This window comes from Bufo gargarizans, chromosome 1 (assembly GCF_014858855.1).
Source record: "Bufo gargarizans isolate SCDJY-AF-19 chromosome 1, ASM1485885v1, whole genome shotgun sequence".
In the NCBI taxonomy this organism is placed as follows: domain Eukaryota; kingdom Metazoa; phylum Chordata; class Amphibia; order Anura; family Bufonidae; genus Bufo; species Bufo gargarizans.
This window is the reverse complement of record NC_058080.1, coordinates 473,105,358-473,127,656: the sequence shown is the minus strand read 5'-3', so window position 1 is coordinate 473,127,656 and position 22,299 is coordinate 473,105,358. Positions and strand designations below refer to the sequence as shown.

General features: G+C 40.5%; 1 protein-coding gene across 1 annotated transcript in view; it reads right to left on the bottom strand.

Moving 5' to 3' along the window:
* The window catches only part of LOC122927916 (contactin-associated protein-like 4), a 468,829-nt gene that overhangs the window by 216,572 nt on the left and 229,958 nt on the right, over nt 1-22,299 (bottom strand). The window contains exon 12 of the mRNA XM_044280254.1: nt 2,132-2,238. Coding sequence (XP_044136189.1) covers nt 2,132-2,238 — 107 coding nt within the window. The remainder of the gene's footprint in view (nt 1-2,131; nt 2,239-22,299) is intronic.

Genomic DNA, 22,299 nt, shown 5'->3' with positions numbered 1-22,299 from the left:
AATTTTATCTAACTTCTGGAGGATCCTCCAGGTGGATCCTGATGTGGTACACCTTGTTGGTGATGCTCCATCGATTACATATTGTTGGAGGAGGAACATCAAGGATCGCCTGGTCCATAGCTTTTATCAACCTTCCCCTCGCTCATCTCATTGGTTGAGTCACCCTCTGAAAGGCACATTTACATGTGGTAAATACATTGCCTGCAACTTCATTCTTACAGGTAAAACATTTACAAGCACGCATACATCTCGAGTATACACAATTTGGACCTTTATTAAGTGTAAATCTATGGGTCTTGTGTACTTATCAGCTTGTATTTGCGGTTCTCAATATGTTGGCAAAACCCAGAGAGAATTCAGAAGACGTATTGGCAAACATTTAAATGACTTTTGCAATGGGTCCGATACGGCCATTGCACATCATATAGCGGAGTAACATGCGGGTGAACTAGGACTGATCAAGTTCTAAGGGATTGAGATTATTAGACCATCAGCTAGAGGAGGGGACCTGGATAAACATCTCTTGCAGAAGGAGGCGCAGTGACTATATTTCATATGTTTGCCATAGCAAAGTAATGTTTGGGTCTCTTATATGCCAACACCGAAAGGTCCTCTTTTTTATCCCTTCTTGATGCACAATATGAAGACTTACCCACTCTTCTCTTGTCTGGGTGATCTCATTATGGATACAGCGACATGAGTGCCAGGGGAGAAGCCATGATGGCAGTCCCCTCTCCTTGTTATCCGCCACTCTATTGGTCAGCTGGCACGCGGGCAGGAGCTGCAATGGTTCAGATGCCTTTGGTTGCGGGGGCCGCTTCACAGTCGCTCCAGTGCTGGACACGCTTAATGCACGAGTGACATGGTGTGCACGGCATTACTCTGCTGATCTATATATCATTTGCAGAAGTTCTGTCTATGAAGTCTCCTGATGAGATTTTAGAAATGCGTTGAGCCTCAGCATAGGAACTAGACTGATAGCAGAGCAGGAACAAATTGTAGCAAATAAGCTAGTTAGGTACAGGCAGATAGGTGGCTGATTTATGTCCTCAGCTACATGAAGGTAGCACGAATAAGGATAAAATTTACAGTAGCATAACTAATGAGCAAACTACTACAGTGTTTCCAGTGGTCTCTTTCCTAATTTAGCTTCTCTCTGGCGCTCAGAATTATATTGCTGCCTAACTGGAGAGGCATGCAATATGAGCTTTAATATGGATGCCCTATACCACTTTGAAGATTATGATAAAAGGTTCTCTATACTCCCCCAGTTTATGTGAATGAGTGGGAGGTAAACAGAGTATACTAATAGTGGTTAGAGTTGAGCGTGAATATTCAAATCGCTAATTAGCAACTAATAGGAAAGTTGCCTATAGTAGTGTTGATCGCAAATTTTCCGATTGCCGATTTTTGCAATCAAGAAAATAATGACGAGATCACAAATTCTTGAATTCACAAATATATGATGAATATTCGCCCAAATATTTGCGAAATATTGCAAATTTGAATATTGCCCCTGCCGCTCATCACTGATAGTGGTCTAGAGTTCTATTAATGTATGACAATGAATAAAGTTTTTTTGTTTTTGTTTTAGCGTCCCACAACATCCACTGTGAACTCAATTGCCTGTCAACCAAATAAATTGTTACCACCCATCTGAGGCTGTACTATTGTACTAAAACATCTCAGTTAAGTTGACTGTCTTTACTACACCTGGGCATTGTCTTTGGCATTTATTATTTGTAGCCCAGCCTTTGCTACCTTTTTGCTTAACTTATGCCACTGTCAAAATGTCCAACCAGTGCTTTGAACAGGGTAAATAGTTATCTGCTATTAGACAAAACCATTAAGCATCTTAAGAAACAATGATCATAGTATGATAACAGGAATTATGTAGAATATGTGACTTCAGCGCATGATATAACAAATAATCTAGAGAAATAGATTTTAACTCAGAAATGTAAATTTTCAAGTTTTCCTTTAAACCTTTTGCAATTTAAAGTCAATAAAATAAAAGGAAGGTAGCATATCCTTTCAAACAAGTGCAATAGCTAGAGGAGAGTAAATAGAAATGACTAGGTTGGAAGCGCAGTATTATTTCAACACATATTTTTAGAACTGAAATACTCACGATAATGACAAGTTGCTCCCATGTATCCTGTGTCTGAGCAATTACAGTAAAAATCACTCCATGTTTGTGAGCACATTCCTCCATGCTCACAGTAATTTGGAAAACATCTGAAAAACAAGATTTTTGTATTACCATTTTAAAACATGAAATCCATGTACTGCGCTTTGCTCCATGTGACATATTGCAAATACATTTCATTAGTATAATTTCAAGTAATATTGAAATGTAAAATATAAAAAGCACTGGCAGCAGCTCATTAAGAAATATAAAAGTGATAGCATATTTCATAGCCGCAGCTGTAAATGTCATTCTCAGCTATATTATGGATTATAATTTAATACTCCAATATAATACACAATAATGACCCATGTGGAAAGAATTTGTCCGCTTTTCTGATCAGTCATTGCTGGTAATTGTCTACATAAAACTGTTAAAGCCAATATATTTTGCAGTTGCTCCTTGACACCTCATTTACTATTGCACTTTGTATAAAGTCTAATTAAAAGTTTTGTTCTCTACTAACTAGACTATATGAAAGCTGAAACATTTATTGTAATAAAATAGTGTGAAATGTACCAGTGGCGTTTAAGCCAAATTAACCCCTTAATGCTAATCATGTACACATACGTGATTAGCATTCAGGGGTTGTATGGAGAGGGCTCATGCTCTGAGCTTGCTCTGTCCATGGTGGGTGCTGACTATATGACACATAAATACTGACAGAGAACGTGCAAAGGTCTCATAGACTGCAATATATGGGGCAAGCAATAAAAATATAACATGTTTAAGTCCCCTAAAGGGACCAAAAAGTAGAGTGAAAAAATGTTTTTAGAAATATAAAAAAAACAGTATTAAAAATCCTACTCACCACCATTTCCCAATTTTACATATAAAAATAAAGAATAACAACTAAGCATAATAGGCATCACTTCCAAAAATGGCAAAATTATTAAAATATAAAAAATATTATTGTGGGCAGTGAATGCCATAATGGAAAAAAATAGCCCCAATTCTATTTTTTGGGGTCACGTTGCACCCGCATCTCCCCTAAAAATAGGGGAGATTGAATAAAAGATTGAATAAAAAGTGATCAAAAAGTCATATGTACCCAAAGTTACACTAATAAAAACTACAGCTCTATAGACAGGAAAATTAAAAAAGTTATGGCTGTCAGAGTACAGCAATGTAAAAAAAATACATTTTAAGGCTTTTATTTTTTTTTATGCTAAAACATAATAGAAACTATATACTGCATAATTGGTAAAGTCATAATTCTACCATCTAGAAGAATAAAGCCTCATTCACATGTTGGTGTCTTGGCCAGGGATTTCAGTTAGTAATTGTAAGCCAAAACCAGACATAAGGTATAATGGCTCATACACACGACCGTATTTTGCGGTCTACAAAAAAACAGCTGTCCCCTAAAAGAACAGTATTATCCTTTTCCATAAGTCAAACAATAATAGGACATGTTATATTTTTTTGCAGAATGGACATACGGAAATAGAATGCACTCTGAGTAACTTACGGAAAACGGAATGGACACGGAAAGAAAATACATTTGTGTGCACGAGGCCTAAGGGAAAGATCTGCACCTGGTCTGTGTTTAGAGTCATACCTAGTTTTTGCTCACAATCACTGATGAAAATCATTGACCAGAACACTGACATGTGAATGAGGCATAAGGCTGTCATGTCAATATAAGCACACAGTTAAATCTGTAAACTAAAAAACCAACAGTCCATGACGCAATAGCACTTTATTATTCAATTCAACCCTAATATGAAATTAAATAGTTCTATTGAAAAAATACCTGTCCCACAAAAAAACATAAGTCCTCATATGGCTATGTGAACTGCAAATTTAAAAAGTTATAGCTCTTGGAGAGTGGGGAGGGAAAAAAATTAAAACAAAAAAAAAAAATTTGCCTGGTCTTTAAGGGGTTAAAACATTTCTATGGATGTATTTATAACTAACCCATTTCCATTCTAAAAATGTATTGTATATTGAGAAAAAGGAAGATATGTATGTGTAAATTTAGCTCACAACCAGCCACAATGGGGGAAATTTATCAAACTGGCGTAAGTAGAACTGGCTTAGTTGCCAATTGCAACCATTCAGATTCCACCTTTCATTTTTAACAGCTCCTTTGGAAAATGAAAGGTAAAATGCTATAGGCAACTAAGCCAGCTCTACTTTACACCAGTTTAATAAATCTCCCCCACTATCTTTAAAGAGCTCTGTCTGAAACCATTTAAAAGTCTACATTTGCAGAAATTCTGAAGTGAAGATAATTATAATAATGCAGTGGAACTATCATATATCAAAGCATTGGAAGTAATAAGCAATGTACAAAACAATTCACATTGGCTATGAATAAAAACAGCATTAAGACATAATGTACATGGCTTTAAGTCCGCAAACCATAGATGCGTAAAATAAAGATACCTTCCGTATTTCTTTGTTCACCTCAGTAACATCTCTGAGATGGATGCCCATTATGCTAAGTCTACATGACGACATTTGTCGCGCAACATTTTGTTGCACCAATGTTATGCGACAATTTTCATAATGGTAGTTTAGACAGTCGCAAAAAACCATTCAAATTGGATTTTTCTGCGACTGTCGCATCGCAGTCGCAGCATGTCGCAGTGTGACACCATAGACTACCATTATAAAACTTGTCGCAGTGTAGTTGTGCCCTATGTGTCACGCGACTTATTGTCGCGCGACACATGTCGTTGTGTAGACCTAGCATTAGAGTTGAGCAAATCGAAGTTAACGAAGTGGACTTTGATCTGGATTTCAGGAAAATTTGATTTGACATGAAGCCGAATTTCCTCCCGCTTTGTTTGCGTAAACAATTCAATTTTCCCTGAAATGGTGGTAAAAAAACTAAAATACATACTTACCTCATCCATTTGGTCACAGAGAGGCCTTTGCAGCTATCCTGATTGAAGAAAATGTGTCAAATCTCACGTGCACTGACATGTGATGTCAACAGGTCATCACGCTGGTTAGGCGCAGTGATGTCATCAGTGATGATGTCATTGCCCCCAGCCACGGTGATGATGTGGTGTCCAGCATATGGAGGGTGGACTTCCAACGGGTTGAAACTTCGCATATCAGCCTATGATGGGGACGCCATTCTACCGCTGGAGCTCAAAGAGGGTGTGCTTTGCGGTGTATCAGTGGCTGAAGTGCGTGCAAAGTTTCCTGGACATTTTCAGGATGTTTTGCCGATGGGGTGAAGACTTCAGGAACGGATTTAAAACCACATTGAACATGTGTGCCATCACTGCCATGCAGTCCTTGATGCAGCTTCGACACCATGTTCTTCCCATTGTCGGTCACCATTTTTCCGATTTTGAGTTGTCGAGTAGAGAGCCAGGATTTGATTTCTTGATGAAGGACACGGAGCAGTTCCTCCCCTATGTGACTCCGTTCGCCCAGGCAAACTAGGTGCATAACAGCGTGACACAGCCATGCCCTGCACATGTGGTATGATGGAGGGGCACTGTGAATTGTCCCTGCAGTGGAGGCTGAGGACGCGGTTGAGGATGAGTAGGCATAGTCGGACATTGTCGCAGGACCAGCGGCTTGAGAACATGGAGGCGGAAGCAGCGTCACCTGGCCAATTATCTGGTGTAGCTAGGCAGAAGGCACATTTACCCAGTGGGCCGTAAAGGACATATATTGTCCTTGACCGTAGTTACAGTTCCACGCATTGGCGCTGCAGTGCACTCTGACAGACACCGACAGGCTGAAGGACTGGCCCACCTTCTGTTCTACATATGTGTCCAGGGCTGGTACTGCCCTTTTGGCAAAGAAACGATGGCTTTGGAGTTTCCACCTCGGCTCGGAACAAGCCATCAGTTTTCTGAAAGGTGCAGAGTCCACCATTTGGAAAATGAGGGACTGCAGCACCAGCAACTTGGCCAGGAACACGCTCAGCTTCTGCGCAGTTAGATGAGTGCACACATACTGTTGTCTCTTGGCAATCGCTTCGGTGATTAATTGCTGATGGAATGACTGATGAGGAGAAGGAGGACGAGGAGCAGATGATGGGAATGACAGACAGCTCCCTTTGGCTAAGGTGGTGGAGCCTTGACTGCATGAAATTGGGTGCATGCCACTGGGTGATGCAGCGGTTGCTGCGGCAGGCTGGACCACCACATCAGAGCCATGATTCTCCAAAGCCACTTTATGGTGATGCTGCATGTGTTGACGCAGGGTCGTGGTACCAACATTAGCACACTGGCGATGCTTCACCTTCTGCCCACAAATTAGGCAAATGGCCATTTTCAACTCCTCTGGTGGCCTAACCAAAAATTGCCACACCGCAGAGTATGGCATTTTCCCCCAACACTCCGTGCTGACTGCCTGCTACTGCTGCCTTCGTGAACCCCTGAACCGCTACTTTCCGTGCCAGTAGGCTCTTGCGAAGCCCGGGTACGGTTGGCTCCTGACCTCCCACTGCTGCCACCCTGCTGACTCACAGCCACACTGCCACTCTGCTTACTCAGCCGCTACCTCACACGCAAGCTGCCATTCTCTTCTCCTGATGATGATGATGAAGCCCCTTTTTCACCTGGCTCCCAAGTGCGATTGGGCACATCATTATCATCATCCGCTACTGTCTGCACATCACTGATGTCCTCCTCGATGGTCTCAGGGCCAGGAGCCTGACTGCTTGCAACACCTGCTTCCATGTGACTCTCATCATCATTACTTTCCCGCCTATCGGAGGAAGTGGCAAATGTCTCCTCCAGATCTCCTCGAGTAGCTCATCCTTGTTGAAAATTGGAGGACAGATGAGAGTACAGGGCCTGCTCCCAGGCCATGCCAACAAAGCGTCATGTCAGAGGAACCCACCGACTCTTGGCTGAGGGTGCCTGATGTCACTTGCGACAAAGTTTAGACCGAGTCAACCATTAAAGCACCGCTGGGTTGCTGGTTAAGATACAACCGCTAGATGACATCAGGAGCTCAGGCCTCTCGCTGCGACTCCTGCTGCTATCCCCCCTTTTTCTGCTGCCTACAACAGAAACATTTTGCCCACTGCCCATTCCCTTTGAAGGACCTGTCACCTGTCTGTCTGACATACTGTATATTAAAAGAATTAAATAATTAAAATTAAAGTAATACCCCCAAAAAAGGCTTTAGTACAATGTTACTTCGCTGAATGGCAATTAAGATAACTTTAACCAAACGTTTCCTGTAGTTGCAGATCAGACGTGCACAATGGTCAGGAGTAATTCTTGACCATTCCTCTTTACAGAATTGTTTCAGTTCAGCAATATTCTTGGGATGTCTGGTGTGAATCGCTTTCTTGAGGTCATGCCACAGCATCTCAATCGGGTTGAGGTCAGGACTCTGACTGGGCCACTCCAGAAGGCGTATTTTCTCATGTTTAAGCCATTCTGTTTTTGATTTACTTCTTTGTCCTGTTGCAACACCCATCTTCTGTTGAGCTTCAGCTGGTGTACAGATGGCCTCAAGTTCTCCTGCAAAATGTCTTGATAAACTTGGGAATTCATTTTTCCTTTGATGATAGCAATCTGTCCAGGCCCTGACACAGCAAAGCAGCCCCAAACCATGATGCCCCCACCACTATACTTCACAGTTGGGATGAGGTTTTGATGTTGGTGTGCTGTGCCTCTTTTTCTCCACACATAGTGTTGTGTGTTTCTTCCAAACAACTCAACTTTGGTTTCTTCTGTCCACAAAATATTTTGCCAGTACTGCTGTGGAACATCCAGGTGCTCTTGTGCAAACTGTAAACATGCAGCAATGGAGTGGCTTCCTCTGTGGTATCCTCCCATGAAATCCATTCTTGTTTAGTGTTTTACGTATCCTATATTCGCTAACAGGAATGTTAGCATATGCCAGAGACTTTTTGAAGTCTTTAGCTGACACTCTAGGATTCTTCTTCACCTCATTGAGCAGTCTGTGCTGTGCTCTTGCAGTCATCTTTACAGGATGGCCACTCCTAAGGAGAGTAGCATCAGTGCTGAACTTTCTCCATTTATAGACAATTTGTCTTACCGTGGACTGATGAACAGCAAGGCTTTTGGAGATACTTTTATAACCCTTTCCAGCTTTATGCAAGTCAAGAATTCTTAATCGTAGGTCTTCTGAGAGCTCTTTTGTGCGATGCATCATTCATATCAGGCAATGCTTGTTGTGAAAAGCAAACCCAGAACTGAATATACTGTTAGAATTTGTATTATGGCAAAAAAAAAGCAGCTAAGTAAAGAAAAACGAGTGGCCATCATTACTTTAAGAAATGAAGGTCAGTCAGTCCGAAAAATTGGGAAGACTTTGAAAGTGTCCCCAAGTGCAGTCACAAAAACCATCAAGCGCTAGAAAGAAACTGGCTCACATGTGGACCGCCCCAGGAAAGGAAGACCAAGAGTCACCTCTGCTGCGGAGGATAAGTTCATCCGAGTCACCAGCCTCAGAAATCGCAGGTTAACAGCAGCTCAGATTTGAAGACCAGGTCAATGCCACACAGAGTTCTAGCAGCAGACACATCTCTAGAACAACTGTTAAGAGGAGACTGTGTGAATCACGCCTTCATGGTGGAATATCTTCTAAGAAACCACTGCTAAGGACAGGCAACAAGCAGAAGAGACTTGTTTGGGCTAAAGAACACAAGGAATGGACATTAGACCAGTGGAAATCTGTGCTTTGGTCTGATGAGTCCAAATTTGAGATCTTTTGTTCCAACCACCGTGTCTTTGTGCGACGCAGAAAAGGTGAACGGGTGGACTCTACATGCCTGGTTCCCACCGTGAAGCATGGAGGAGGAGGTGTGATGGTGTGAGGGTGCTTTGCTGGTGACACTGTTGGGGATTTATTCAAAATTGAAGGCATACTGAACCAGCATGGCTACCACAGCATCTTGCAGCGGCATGCTATTCCATCCGGTTTGCGTTGGACCATCATTTATTTTTCAACAGGACAATGACCCCAAACACACCTCCAGGCTGTGTAAGGGCTATTTGACCATGAAGGAGAGTGATGGGGTGCTGCGCCAGATGACCTGGCCTCCACAGTCACCGGACCTGAACCCAATCGAGATGGTTTGGGGTGAGCTGGACCGCAGAGTAAAGGCAAAAGAGCCAACAAGTGCTAAGCATCTCTGGGAACTCCTTCAAGACTGTTGGAAGACCATTTCAGGTGACTACCTCTTGAAGCTCATCAAGAGAATGCCAAGAGTGTGCAAAGCAGTAATCAAAGCAAAAGGTGGCTACTTTGAAGAACCTATGACATATTTTCAGTTGTTTCATACTTTTTTGTTATGTATAGAATTCCACATGTGTTAATTCATAGTTTTGAGGCCTTCAGTGTGAATCTACAATTTCCATAGTCATGAAAATAAAGAAAACTCTTTGAATGAGAAGGTGTGTCCAAACTTTTGGTCTGTACTGTATATATATATATATATATATATATATATAATTTTTTTATTAATAAAATCCCCCTCCCAAAAAAATTATCACAATGCACTGCACAAGGTCAATTAAGACATACATTTTTTTCTATAACTATACACCCCAAAAATAGAAATATTACAATCACAATTCACCGCAGAATGGCTAATGGAACGTACGTATTTCCTTTTTCTACACAACATAAATTGCTGTAGTACAATGTAACTTCACCGCTGAATGCCAATTATGACATATATTTTTTCCTGTTTTTTCCTATTTCTACACCCCAAAAAAAGAAATATAGCAATCACAATACACCATAGAACGGCTAATAAGATGTACAGTCAGGCCTATAAATATTGGGACATCGACACAAATCTAACATCTTTGGCTCTATAAACCACCACAATGGATTTTAAATGAAACAAATAAGATGTGCTTTATCTGCAGACTGTCAGCTTTAATTTGAGTGTATTTACATCCAAATCAGGTGAACGGTGTAGGAATTACAACAGTTTGCATATGTGCCTCCCACTTGTTAAGGGACCAAAAGTAATGGGGCAATTGGCTTCTCAGCTGTTCAATGGCCAGGTGGTGTTATTCCCTCATTATCCCAATAACAATGAGTAGATAAAAGGTCTAGAGTTTATTTCAAGTGTGCTATTTGCATTTAAATCTGTTGCTGTCAACTCTCAAGATGAGATCCAAAAAGCTGCCACTATCAGTGAAACAAGCCATCATTAGGCTGAAAAAACAAAACAAACCCATCAGAGAGATAGCAAAAACATTAGGCGTGGCCAAAACAACTGTTTGGAACATTCTTAAAAAGAAGGAACGCACCAGTGAGCTCAGCAACACCAAAAGACTCTGATGACCAAAGAATTCTTTCCCTGGTGAAGAAAACACCATTCACAACAGTTGGCCAGATCAAGAACACTCTCCAGGAGGTAGGTGTATGTGTGTCAAAGTCAACTATCAAGAGAAGACTTCTCCCGAGTGAACACGGAGGGTTCACCACAAGATGTAAACCATTGTTGAGCCTCAAAAACAGGAAGGCTAGAATAGAGTTTGCCAAATGTTTGTGAGATACGTTTAGGGATCTCACTAGCGGTCCAAAGCGGATCAGTTTTGCGCTTAATGCATTCTGAATGGATAAGGATACGCTCAGAATGCATCAGTTTGGCTCCATTCCGTCTCCATTCCGCTTTGGAGGCGGACACCAAAAAGCAGCTTGCAGCGTTTTGTGTACGTCTGATGAAACTGAGCCAAACGGTTCCGTCCTGACACACAATGTAAGTCTTTGTGGACGGATCCGTTTTCACTGACACAATATGGCACAATAGAAAACAAATCCGTCCCAACACAAATTACAGACTTATAAAAATTCAACATAAAAGAGATCATCAAAGAAGCACATATATTTGTCAGTGCACCCGTCTATATGAAATATGAACTTTTGCATTCACATAACTGTATACAGTACATTCAATTGTTTGTTCGTTCATTTATTCAATTGATCAAAAAATAGATTTCCCACACATAGAACTCCTTGTACTTTTTTATTTTGTTGAAATCGAAAACTATAAATTAAATTTTATTCTGTTAACAGGATAAATCTGTTTTATTGGTCCTTTGCAATACAATTAAGAAGAGATTTCAAGGACAAACATTTTTTTCCTAGGGGCTGAACTAAGGTAAAACAGATTTCTCTAAGTTGAAAAGTTGTTTTAGGGATCTAATAAAAGTCAAGGGAGATTTAGTGTAAACATAGGATGAAGAGAAAAAGCAATTTTCAACTCTCTTTAAGGTCATAAGGATATTATTGATGTGTTTGGCTGGAGAAACTGTACTGAGAAAAGCAAAACGAAAACTAAACTTACAGAAGGACAAGTGTGAAGCACTAAGTTGGGTTACCACTGCAACACATAAGGAGATAACCGCTCTGCACTAACACTGAATAATTCAAACGTATGGCAGATGATATTTTATTGAGGATCACCTTGCAATGAAATATCAAAAAATATGTTTCCAACCTATGCCATTTTGTTCTTCATGTTCTCTGTATATTACCATTTAAAGCACAATTGTAGGACTTCAGTCTATGAAGGAGTTAGCATATCTACAGATGAGTGACTTTCCTGAAATTTGCTTAGGTTCTGTTTAGATGGTTTCAGCTGTCTGTTTCAATTTGCATGAATAAATTCGACCTGAATTGAAAGTACCTAATTTGCCCTGAAATGTCGTATGACACTCTGGGGTCATCTAGGACTGTATTCAACCCCTTTCAAGTTCTTAAGTTGCAAGAAATTATTACAAATGTCACAGTAACAGTAACATACGGTATACAGCTATGAGTAAACAGAGAGTAGTGGGTGGTAGCAAACAGCCTGTTTAAAACCACATTGCACTGGCAGATTTTTTTATGCTTTTTAAAATATTAAAAAAGACAGTCCAAAAATTATCCCTTTTTGGTGGCAGATGTCTGCCGGTGCTTACACACACACACACACACACACACACTCATTCACAATGGTATCAAAAGACACAATGGCTTTTTATGAATGGATCAAAAATGATCCCTTTCTGGGTGCAGATGTGTTTAATCTGTATGTACATTGTGGTATTGGATGAAGCAAGCATTTTTTTAATTGTCCATGAAATATCCCTTTTTTGAGGATTAGCAACAGAGTTGGTGCAATTTTAAAGAAAATATATTTTGTCTTCAAAACTGAAGAAGGAATGGTATTTTACAAAGCTATCAAAAAGTATCCCTTTTTGGATGCAGCTTCATGTTTGTTATACTGTGCTTAGCAGGTTTTCCAGCAAAAGCAGCAGAAGTGCAATATGGAATATAATGGACAAGGCAGGATTTTATAAGCTCTGTAGGAGTTGTAGTAGCAGCAGTAGCATTGTATGGCACGTAATAGAAAAGGCAGGGGATGTGCGGCAGGAGTTGTAGTAGCTACAGCTGATGTAACATCATGTTGGACAGGCAGATTCTGTATCATGTGATGAAGATTGGATTGGTTCTCATTAATTACAAATAGAGTAGTATAGGTTTTAATACTGCACATTAGCACAAGCAGTCTGAAAACATGGCTGACAAAACCAGCCACCCTGAGGCAGCCTGAATAAGTTACACAATATAAAATGCTGACTTATTTCTGTAAAACCTATGAAACCTGTGAACTTATTATAAATGTCACTCATGAGGTCAAAGCAAACCTAAGTGCCTGATGCTAAGCAGTGAGACTGTGGCTTTGAGGAGTTGGCTTTGTATGGAACGATGAGAGAAGAGCGCTTCTAGTACTATGTCATACACTAATTATCGAAGGATAGGCATAGAATATTGTCAATCCATCTCACAATCCTACCCCCTTAATGTGGTATGCCTTGACTGTTATGACGCAGGTCACACATGTGCACTGATGTCATAGATACCTTGTAAATATACTCCGTACCCTCGAACCAGCCACCTTAGCCCTGAGACCCTTGACAAAGCCTTGCACGTGGCAAATCATGTTGAGGGGCTATATGGATGTTTGGTCTCTCAAGCGCAGGTCAGAACTACAGGGCACCAACTAGCAGCTCCCAGAGGTGGACTGCAGCCACTCCAGATTACTAGGAGCTGCATATGGTTGATAAAACAGCACTGATCTGAAATACAATTATAATAGCTGTGAATTCATTATTAAATAAAATGAGTATTTTTTTTAGCTACTCTGGAGATCCATGAAGCGGATTGCAGAGTTCTCTCTACTTATAATCTGAGACCATCATAGCTGAGTCCCTTTGTTATAAACTAACAACCGATACTTTGATAGAAATTCTAAAATAAAATAAATAAATAAAACTAAAATAAAAAATAAAGTACCCAAAAAAGTAAAATAAAAATATCCACTCACAGCTACAATAAAATTTGTGGCCTATGGCCTTTTGTGTTATACTTAAGTGATTTCACATGTTGCTGTGCTGTTCTAATATTGATCAGAATTCAACTCAAATTATCATTTATGATTATCAGTTCATGATACCTATGAAATAAATATCGAAAGAATACAGCACCATCCTTTAGCATCCTCAGACTGCTCAACCTGTCATCTTGCCTGATCTGTTACACTTATTCCAAAAATGGGAATTTGCCAAGCAGATGCATACGTAAAAATATATCTACCAATAAAGAAAAACACCCACTGCCATATATATTTTATTTAAAGGGGTTATCGAACCCTTATAATGCCCGCCAAAATGCCCAGGCACTGCATACAAGTAACACTTACCCCGGCACCTGCCTCGCTCCTGATGCCTGCACATCCACCGCTGCATCTCCACGTCGTGTGTATCAAAACATTAAGCGACAGTGGGGGTTAGCCAATAGCAGGCCGTGACGGTAACAAGCCTCCCTAGCATCACCCACCATCATGTTAAAAAACATATATGAAACAAAAATATATAAGGCACGGTACAACCACATCATGGTAAATAAATTCATTCTTTTGATTCATTCATCTGCACAAATTTACACTTTTGAGGAAGCGTCCCGACAGATTCAGATGCTGGCAGATTAATATGGCAACACATCTTGCGCAGCCATGATAATATAACGCATACGTCGTTTCTACAAGTATGATATCTGCATCAACACATTTTAGCAGCGCATGCACAATTGTTGATTCGTTTTTTTAGGCAATTCATTTGCGCATACTCACAGTAACGTTGTCTGCATGAGATTATCATGGCTGCTCAAGATTTGTGGCCGAGGTAATGTGCCAGCACAGTGGGGAATCGTCTGTAGAAGCACAGTCCCTCACAGATGGAGAATTCAATCAGATGAATAAATCAATTAGTACAAATTGATTTGCTCATACAGATTAGTATTTTCTTAGCTTCCCTCTTGGTTTTCAATATCCCGAGAGGGACAGATGATTAATAATTGAAAAATAACAACTTTTACATTACTCTTCTATACATTGTGAGTTTTCCTTTCAAAGCTGGTCATATTGTGCCACTTGTCTTGGGATATATTGAACTACCTGTAGTTTGCATGTAATGTGAAGGTAAAACAATTGCATTAATTGGTATGCATATCATTAATCATTAACTAGCTATTGAGATGGTGTTGATAGAACATGCAGTATATGTTTTTCTGTTTAACTACATGATCTTTGCTGTCGAGCCCTAATAAAAAATGCAATAAGCAATACTATTTACCAATGCTATTTCTCCATCTGACATATTTGATTTATGTGAACAAGGTCCACATTCCAAGTTAACATTTGGTGACGCCATTGGTAGGGTGTGAAGACTTATATGCCAGCGCACTAGCTATTAATCAAACTGTTCAGCCCCTCCTAAGTGTGAAACCACAAACCCCTTTTCTATAATGAGCTTTTTTCCACTTCACTGACATTTAGGCTTATATTATTTCATTATTTCATCAGTATTTTTAAAGAAACATATCAAGGATCAGCATTTGATTTATATATATCAGATTAGTCTAGAAAATGTGTGCCAAAATATGCAGAGGTCTACAGAAGGCAAGTAGTAGAGAAAATCTAAATATGTTATTTGTAACAACATCGCAATGACTATAATGGAGAGATTTCGACAATTCAAATAAATGAATTAGGAGTAAATGACAGATATGTCACTAAAATCATTATTAGTATTGAATTTTTATTTGGAACTAATGCTGCAATCTCCATGAATCGAATGTATCCCTTTTGTAGAATATAGTCTGATCCTGTAAATACTATTATTGCATATTCTAATTTTATCTAAAACGCTTGTCCTGCGTATTGCTTTGATGATTTGGAACAGTTCCTACTTAATGTATGTACATAAAACTCTAACCTAATACATTAACCCTTTAAGGATGAGGTCTATGTGGAACTTTAGAATACAGCATTCTTTTTTTTTTTATTTAGTTTTTTCCATTTCTACATTTTGAAAGCAACTTTTTTTTTTTTTGAATCTTTCCATTGACATATTCATTTGAGGGCTTGATTTTTATTGTGGGATAAATTGTATTTTTTAACGGCACCACTTTGCATTTCATCTAGTGTATTTTATAGTTTGTCTTAATATAGGAAGGGGCAGCGTAAAAGTGTAAAAGAGCAAGAGCACCAAGCAATTTGGCAATTGTATGGCATTCACTGTGCAGTATAATTGACATGATAATGTTATTCTGTGGGTCAGTATTATTACTGCAATATCAAAATTATGTAAATTTTTTCAACTTTTGCAAAATACAAGCACGTTTTTTAAAAAAATAAGTGAAGAAAAGAAGTGGTTGCTCAAACAGTCTGATAAGTACCAATGTGATGCTCAATCCTTGACACACCCAAAGTCACAGAATTTTTTTTTTATAATAGAAGTAGGGGGGCACTCTACTACCTGGAACCAGTTGGACAGAAGTATTTGTATAAAAATATAAAATTTATTACAATTTTATTATATAACATACATATAAATAATATAATATCACTAGGTCGACCCAGTATTCTAATAGTAAAGTATTAAATATATGAAGATTTTTTTTTTATAAAGATAAAAATGAGAATGAAAAAAAACTGATTAAGTATATATGAGGTAGCACGTATTGCTTATTGCGAAAAAAAAAGTTTTTATAGAGATTTTCTTTTTAATAGGGATAGAAATGATATTGTTCATCCCACAAGTGTCTCTTAATAAAATTCAGGAGATTTTTGTATTGTATCCAAATAAACAATGTAATTTCTTTAGACACATATATGTTGGTGTTAGTATCCAATATAGTTGTTGTTAGTTCAAATCAATCAAACTTGTTATAATGTATATTTCTTTGGTTGTACGTTACCACTCTTGCAGCTTTGTTATTCAGATGTGTCCATACTGTGCTTCCCACTAGTCTGTATGGTCAGTCGTTCCTCTGTAGATACACGTGGCGTCCCACGTGGTTATTGATCTCAGTCGGTCTCCTTACAGCCTGTCTGGTTGTTGCGTGGCTGCCAACCGTAGCGCTTGCTTAATGAATTTGCTTGCCTGTTACCTTCTCGGCGTCCCACTTGTCTCAGGAAGTATGTCGTCTCCAGGTCACAGGTTGCTTATAATCTTCACGGCGTACCACGTATCTCAGGAGATATGCCGCCTCCAGATTGCAGGTCCTGGGCTTGGAGATGGACAGGTCTATTCTTGTATATGATATTGAGGAATTATTTGAAAGCCATAGATAGAAGCATGATAAAGCAATATCATTAATTGACAGTCTCTTAGTATTGGTAGTTAAAATTCACTGCTATTTCACCAGACGCGTTTCGGGGATATTCCCCTTCCTCAGTGGTCAGCAGTGATTTATTGGATATCTCCTTTATATGTGTCCAGTGGAGTGATGCATATTGGGAGTGGTTAGTTTAAAAACATGAACTGGATCTTGGTCACACTACATACTTGTAGATTAGCAAGATAAAAAGCATACCAAAAACATATATAAAAAGCATATACAAATCATATAAAAATCATATAAATTCCCAACAACCGATACTAAAAACCCAAATATCAATTAACAATAAAGAGGAAGAAACAAAGGTGATAAAATACATGTATAATTGTGTTGTAGTTGTCATAAGATTTCTCAGCGTTTTTCATAGTGCGTTTTTCATGGTGCTTCAGACCATTGAGAAAGAGGGGATGAGGGCCAGCCAGGGAGATGGAACCAAAGCTACAGGGGGAACATCGATGTCTTGTCCCGGGCAGGCCTCCATCTTGAATTCTAAAGGAGCCCAAAAATTTCAATATCAGCATTGAGACCTATCGGAATTAGGGTATTGAAATCAAAGATTTTCTTGGATTCTGCTCTTGAAATATTTGAAATGTGGTTGCCCCCTCTCCAAGGTTTTGTAATTTTTTCAAGGGCTAGATATCTCATTGTTAAGGGATCACAATTATGGTAGTCTTTATAATGTTTAGAAACCAAATGTAACTCGTATCCCTTCTTTATTTTGGCAATGTGTTCTGCCACTCTTTTCTTAAGCAATCTTTTAGTCCTGCCAATGTATTGCTTATGGCACAGGCATTGTAAAATGTAAATAACACCCACTGAATCAAAGGTGAGGCTCTGTTTTCTTTCAAACTGAAATGTATTTTATGGATTGAACTTTTTTTTTTTAAAACAATGTGATATATGATGATCCAGATCGTGTTGCTTTGGCTGAGTCTAGACTACGTCTGTTATGCCAGGGTAAACAATCCGCAGAGATATACTGCTCAGAATTTCGGAGATGGGCAGCTGATACTGGTTGGAATGATGCTGCACTCCGAAGTCAATTTTGCCATGGTCTTTCAGAGGGATTGAAAGATGCATTTGCCTTTCATGAGAGGCCTATCTCCTTGGACTGTGCTATGTCTCAGGCCGTTCGTATTGACAGGCGTCTTAGAGAGAGAGGAGAGATCACTCCTTCCTGTAATACTCAGTCCCAGGACAGTGCAGCGGTCTTATTCTATGCGCAGGGGTCTCAGTCGCTGTCAGCCCCTTCTGAGCAGGAGCCCATGCAGATGGGGTTGATTGCCTCTGACAATAGAAGATTCAGCCCGCATGGGAAGGTTTGTTTTTGTTGTGGAGGTATAAATCATTTGGCAAATGTTTGTCCCTCTAGGAGATTCAGACATTTTTCTGGGAGTAATAAAGAAACAAACAGGAAAAAATCTTTTAAAAAGGTTCCATCTGTTACTATTGGCAGGGTTGAGGCGGAAATTGAAGGTTTTCCGTTTGCTTGTAGTTCCCGTTTTGTCCTGCCTGCCAGGGTGGCGCTAGAGAGCAAGAACATTTTTTGTGAGATTTTTGTAGATAGTGGAGCAGCTGTCAATCTCATTGATAATCATTTTGCGATAACTCATGGTTTCCAGGTGTGCACTTTGGGAAAGGATATTCCTGTTTTTGCTATTGATTCCGCTCCACAAATCATTAAAGGGCATAGTTCACAATATTCGTTTAATTGTGAGTGATGCTCATGTTGAGGATGTGTCATGTTTCGTCCTTAGCGGATTACCTACTCCTCTTTTGTTGGGGCTACCCTGGCTCACTAAACATAACCCCACCATTGATTGGCAAGCGAGGCAAATAAATGGTTGGAGTGACTTTTGCTGAGAGAATTGCACATCTGTTTCTCACGACATCTGTTTCTGAGGTTTCTACTAAGACTGTACCACCTTTTCTCTCTGAATTTTCGGATGTCTTCTCTGAGAGTGGAGTTCAGGATTTGCCCCCGCACAGGGAGTACGATTGCCCTATTAATCTCATCCCAGGCGCCAAGCTCCCTAAATCTCGTTTATACAATCTTTCCCAACCTGAAAGGGTCGCTATGCGTGCTTATATCTCGGAGAGTCTGAGAAAAGGAGACATACGACCCTCGAAGTCACCTGTTGCCGCTGGTTTTTTCTTTGTTAAGAAAAAAGATGGTTCTTTAAGACCTTGTCTGGATTTCAGGGAGCTGAACAGTATCACTATTCGTGACCCTTATCCGCTTCCTCTGATCCCGGACCAGTTTAACCAGATTGTTGGGGCTAAAGTCTTTTCCAAATTAGATCTAAGAGGGACATACAACCTGGTCAGGGTCAGAGAAGGAGATGAATGGAAGACGGCCTTCAATACCCCTGAGGGCCATTTTGAGAATTTGGTTATGCCTTTTGGTTTGATGAATGCCCCAGCCGTTTTTCAGCATTTCGTGAACAGTATTTTTTATCATTTAATGGGAAAATTTGTATTAGTGTATTTGGATGACATTTTGATTTTTTCCCCTGATTTCAAAACTCATAAGGAACACTTACGTCAGGTCTTGCTCATCCTGCGGGAGAATAAATTATACGCGAAACTGGAAAAATGTGTGTTTGTGGTTCATGAAATTCAATTTCTGGGGTTTCTTCTCTCCGCTTCTGGTTTTCGCATGGACCCCGAGAAGGTCCGCGCTGTGCTTGAGTGGGAGCTTCCTGAGAATCAGAAGGCGCTGATGCGTTTTTTAGGCTTTGCCAATTATTACAGGAAGTTTATTTTGAATTATTCCTCTATTGTTAAACCACTCACTGATATGACCAGAAAGGGGGTAGATTTTTCTTCCTGGTCGGTAGAGGCGCGTAAGGCCTTTTCTAATATCAAGTAGAGTTTTGCTTCCGCTCCCATCTTGGTACAACCTGATATTTCTGTACCCTTCATAGTTGAGGTTGATGCTTCTGAGGTGGGTGTGGGTGCGGTCTTGTCTCAGGGTTCCTCTCCTGCCAAATGGCGACCGTGTGCCTTTTTCTCGAAGAAACTCTCCCCGCAGAGAGAAATTACGATGTGGGAGATAGGGAATTGTTGGCCATCAAGTTGGCTTTTGAGGAATGGTGCCATTGGCTAGAGGGAGCCAGACACCCTATTACCGTGTTTACTGACCATAAAAATCTGGCCTACTTGGAGTCAGCCAAGCGTCTGAACCCGAGACAGGCCAGATGGTCTTTGTTCTTTTCAAGGTTTAATTTTGTTGTCACGTTCCGCCCTGGGGTTAAGAATGTGAAGGCAGATGCCCTGTCACGTTGTTTCCCGGGAGGTCGGAATTTTGAAGACCCGGGTCCCATTTTGGCTGAAGGTGTGGTGGTCTCTACTCTTTTCCCTGAATTGGAGGCAGAGGTGCAGGCAGCCCAGTCAGAGGCTCCTGATCTTTGTCCTCCTGGGAGGTTGTTTGTGCCTCTCGCTTTAAGACACAAGATTTTTAAGGAACACCACGATACGGTCCTTGCTGGGCACCCGGGGCAAGAGCCACACTGGATCTCATCGCTCGGAGATTCTGGTGGCCTGCGCTTCGTAAGTCGGTTGAGGGGTTTGTGGCAGCCTGGGTTTGCATATGGGTTTGCATATGGGTTTCATCCGCAGTTTGGGATTTTCTCGGGAAAGGGGTCTCATGGTTTACCTGATGAGAACAGATTCTCCTCGTCTTTGTCTTCTATTTGGCAAAAGATTCAGGATAATCTAAAGAGCATGAGTGAGAGATATAAGCGTGTGGCAGATAAGAGACGTGTGCCTGGTCCGGGACTGAATGTTGGTCATCTGGTGTGGTTGTCCACTAAGAATATCAAATTGAAGGTTCCCTCCTGGAAGTTGGGTCCTAGGTTTATTGGGCCTTACAAAATCCTGTCTGTCATCAATCCTGTTGCCTACCGTCTTGATCTTCCTCAGACTTGGAAGATCCATAATGTTTTTCATAAGTCCTTATTGAAACCTTATGTTCAACCCATTGTACCCTCGCCTTTGCCTCCTCCTCCAATTATGGTTGATGGAAATCTTGAATTTCAGGTCTCTAGGATTGTGGATCCTCGTCTTGTCCGTGGGTCTCTCCAGTACCTCATTCATTGGGAGGGTTATGGTCCTGAGGAGAGGATGTGGGTCCCAGTGACGGACATTAAGGCCACTCGTCTCATCAGGGCTTTCCATAGGTCCAATCCTGAGAAGGTGGGCTCTGAGTGTCCAGAGTCCACTCGTAGAGGGAGGGGTACTGTCACAACCAGACAGCTGAGAAGCTCTGACAGAAGCCTTTCAGAACCTCCTCCTTGAGTTTTCTTTGTTTTGAATTTCAGTTCCTCATCTCGTTAGCCTCTCTCAGCTGTCATGTAGTTGGACTGATTGCATCCCTTTAAATTCCTCCCCATAATGCATTAGTGTGCGGCTTATACAACTTCCTGGAGTGTGTGTGCATGCTAATCCTATATTCCAGCCTTCTACAAGATAAGTGCTGTACATTTATTTGTGATTTTCTGTTTGCTGGATCCCAGGTGACCCTGACTCCCTCCGTGTCTAGTGTAGGGAGCCGGTGGTCGTGTCCCCTCACTATTGTAGGATGTTCAGGTGGTATATAGTCGAGGTACGTAGATATGCGATCATCCACCATTGGGATTTTCGCATAGGCTGAGCAGTCAGGGAGAGTGCCAGGTCTTATGCAGGGGTCTCCCTTTTGTTCCTTAGTTTTGGATCCAGTGAGTCATATATTCATTTTGCATTGTCTTGTTTCCTGTACACCTTCCGTGACAATCGCATGACAACTGCAGCACAATCAAACATGCATTTTATCACCTTTGTTTCTTCCTCTTGATTGTTAATTGATATTTGGGCTATTAGTTGGCCATTTATTAGATTTCTATATGATTCTAATATGCTTTTTATATATGATTTTTGTATGCTTTTTATCTTGTTAATCTACAAGTATGTAGTGTGACCAAGATCCAGTTCATGTTTTTAAACTAGCCACTCCCAATATACATCACTCCACCGGACACCTATAAAGGAGATATCCAATAAATCACTGCTGAGCACTGAGGAAGGGAAATATCCCTGAAACGTGTCTGGTGAAATAGCAGTCAATTTTGAACTACCAATACTAAAAGACTGTAAATTATTCAAATCGCTTTATCCCGCTTCTATCTATGGCTTTCAAATAATTCCTTGATATCATATACAAGAATAGACCCGTCCATCTCCAAGCCCAGGACCTGCGATCTGGAGGCAACATATCTCCTGAGACACGTGGGACGCCGAGAAGATTATAGGCAACCTGTGACCTGGAGACAGCATACTTCCCGAGACATGTGGGACGCCAAGAAGGTAACAGGCGAGCAAACCCATTAAGCAAGCGCCACGGTTGGCGGCCGCGCAGCAACCAGATGGACTTGTAAGGAGACTGATGTAGATCAATAACCACGTGGGATGCCGCATGTATCTACAGAGGA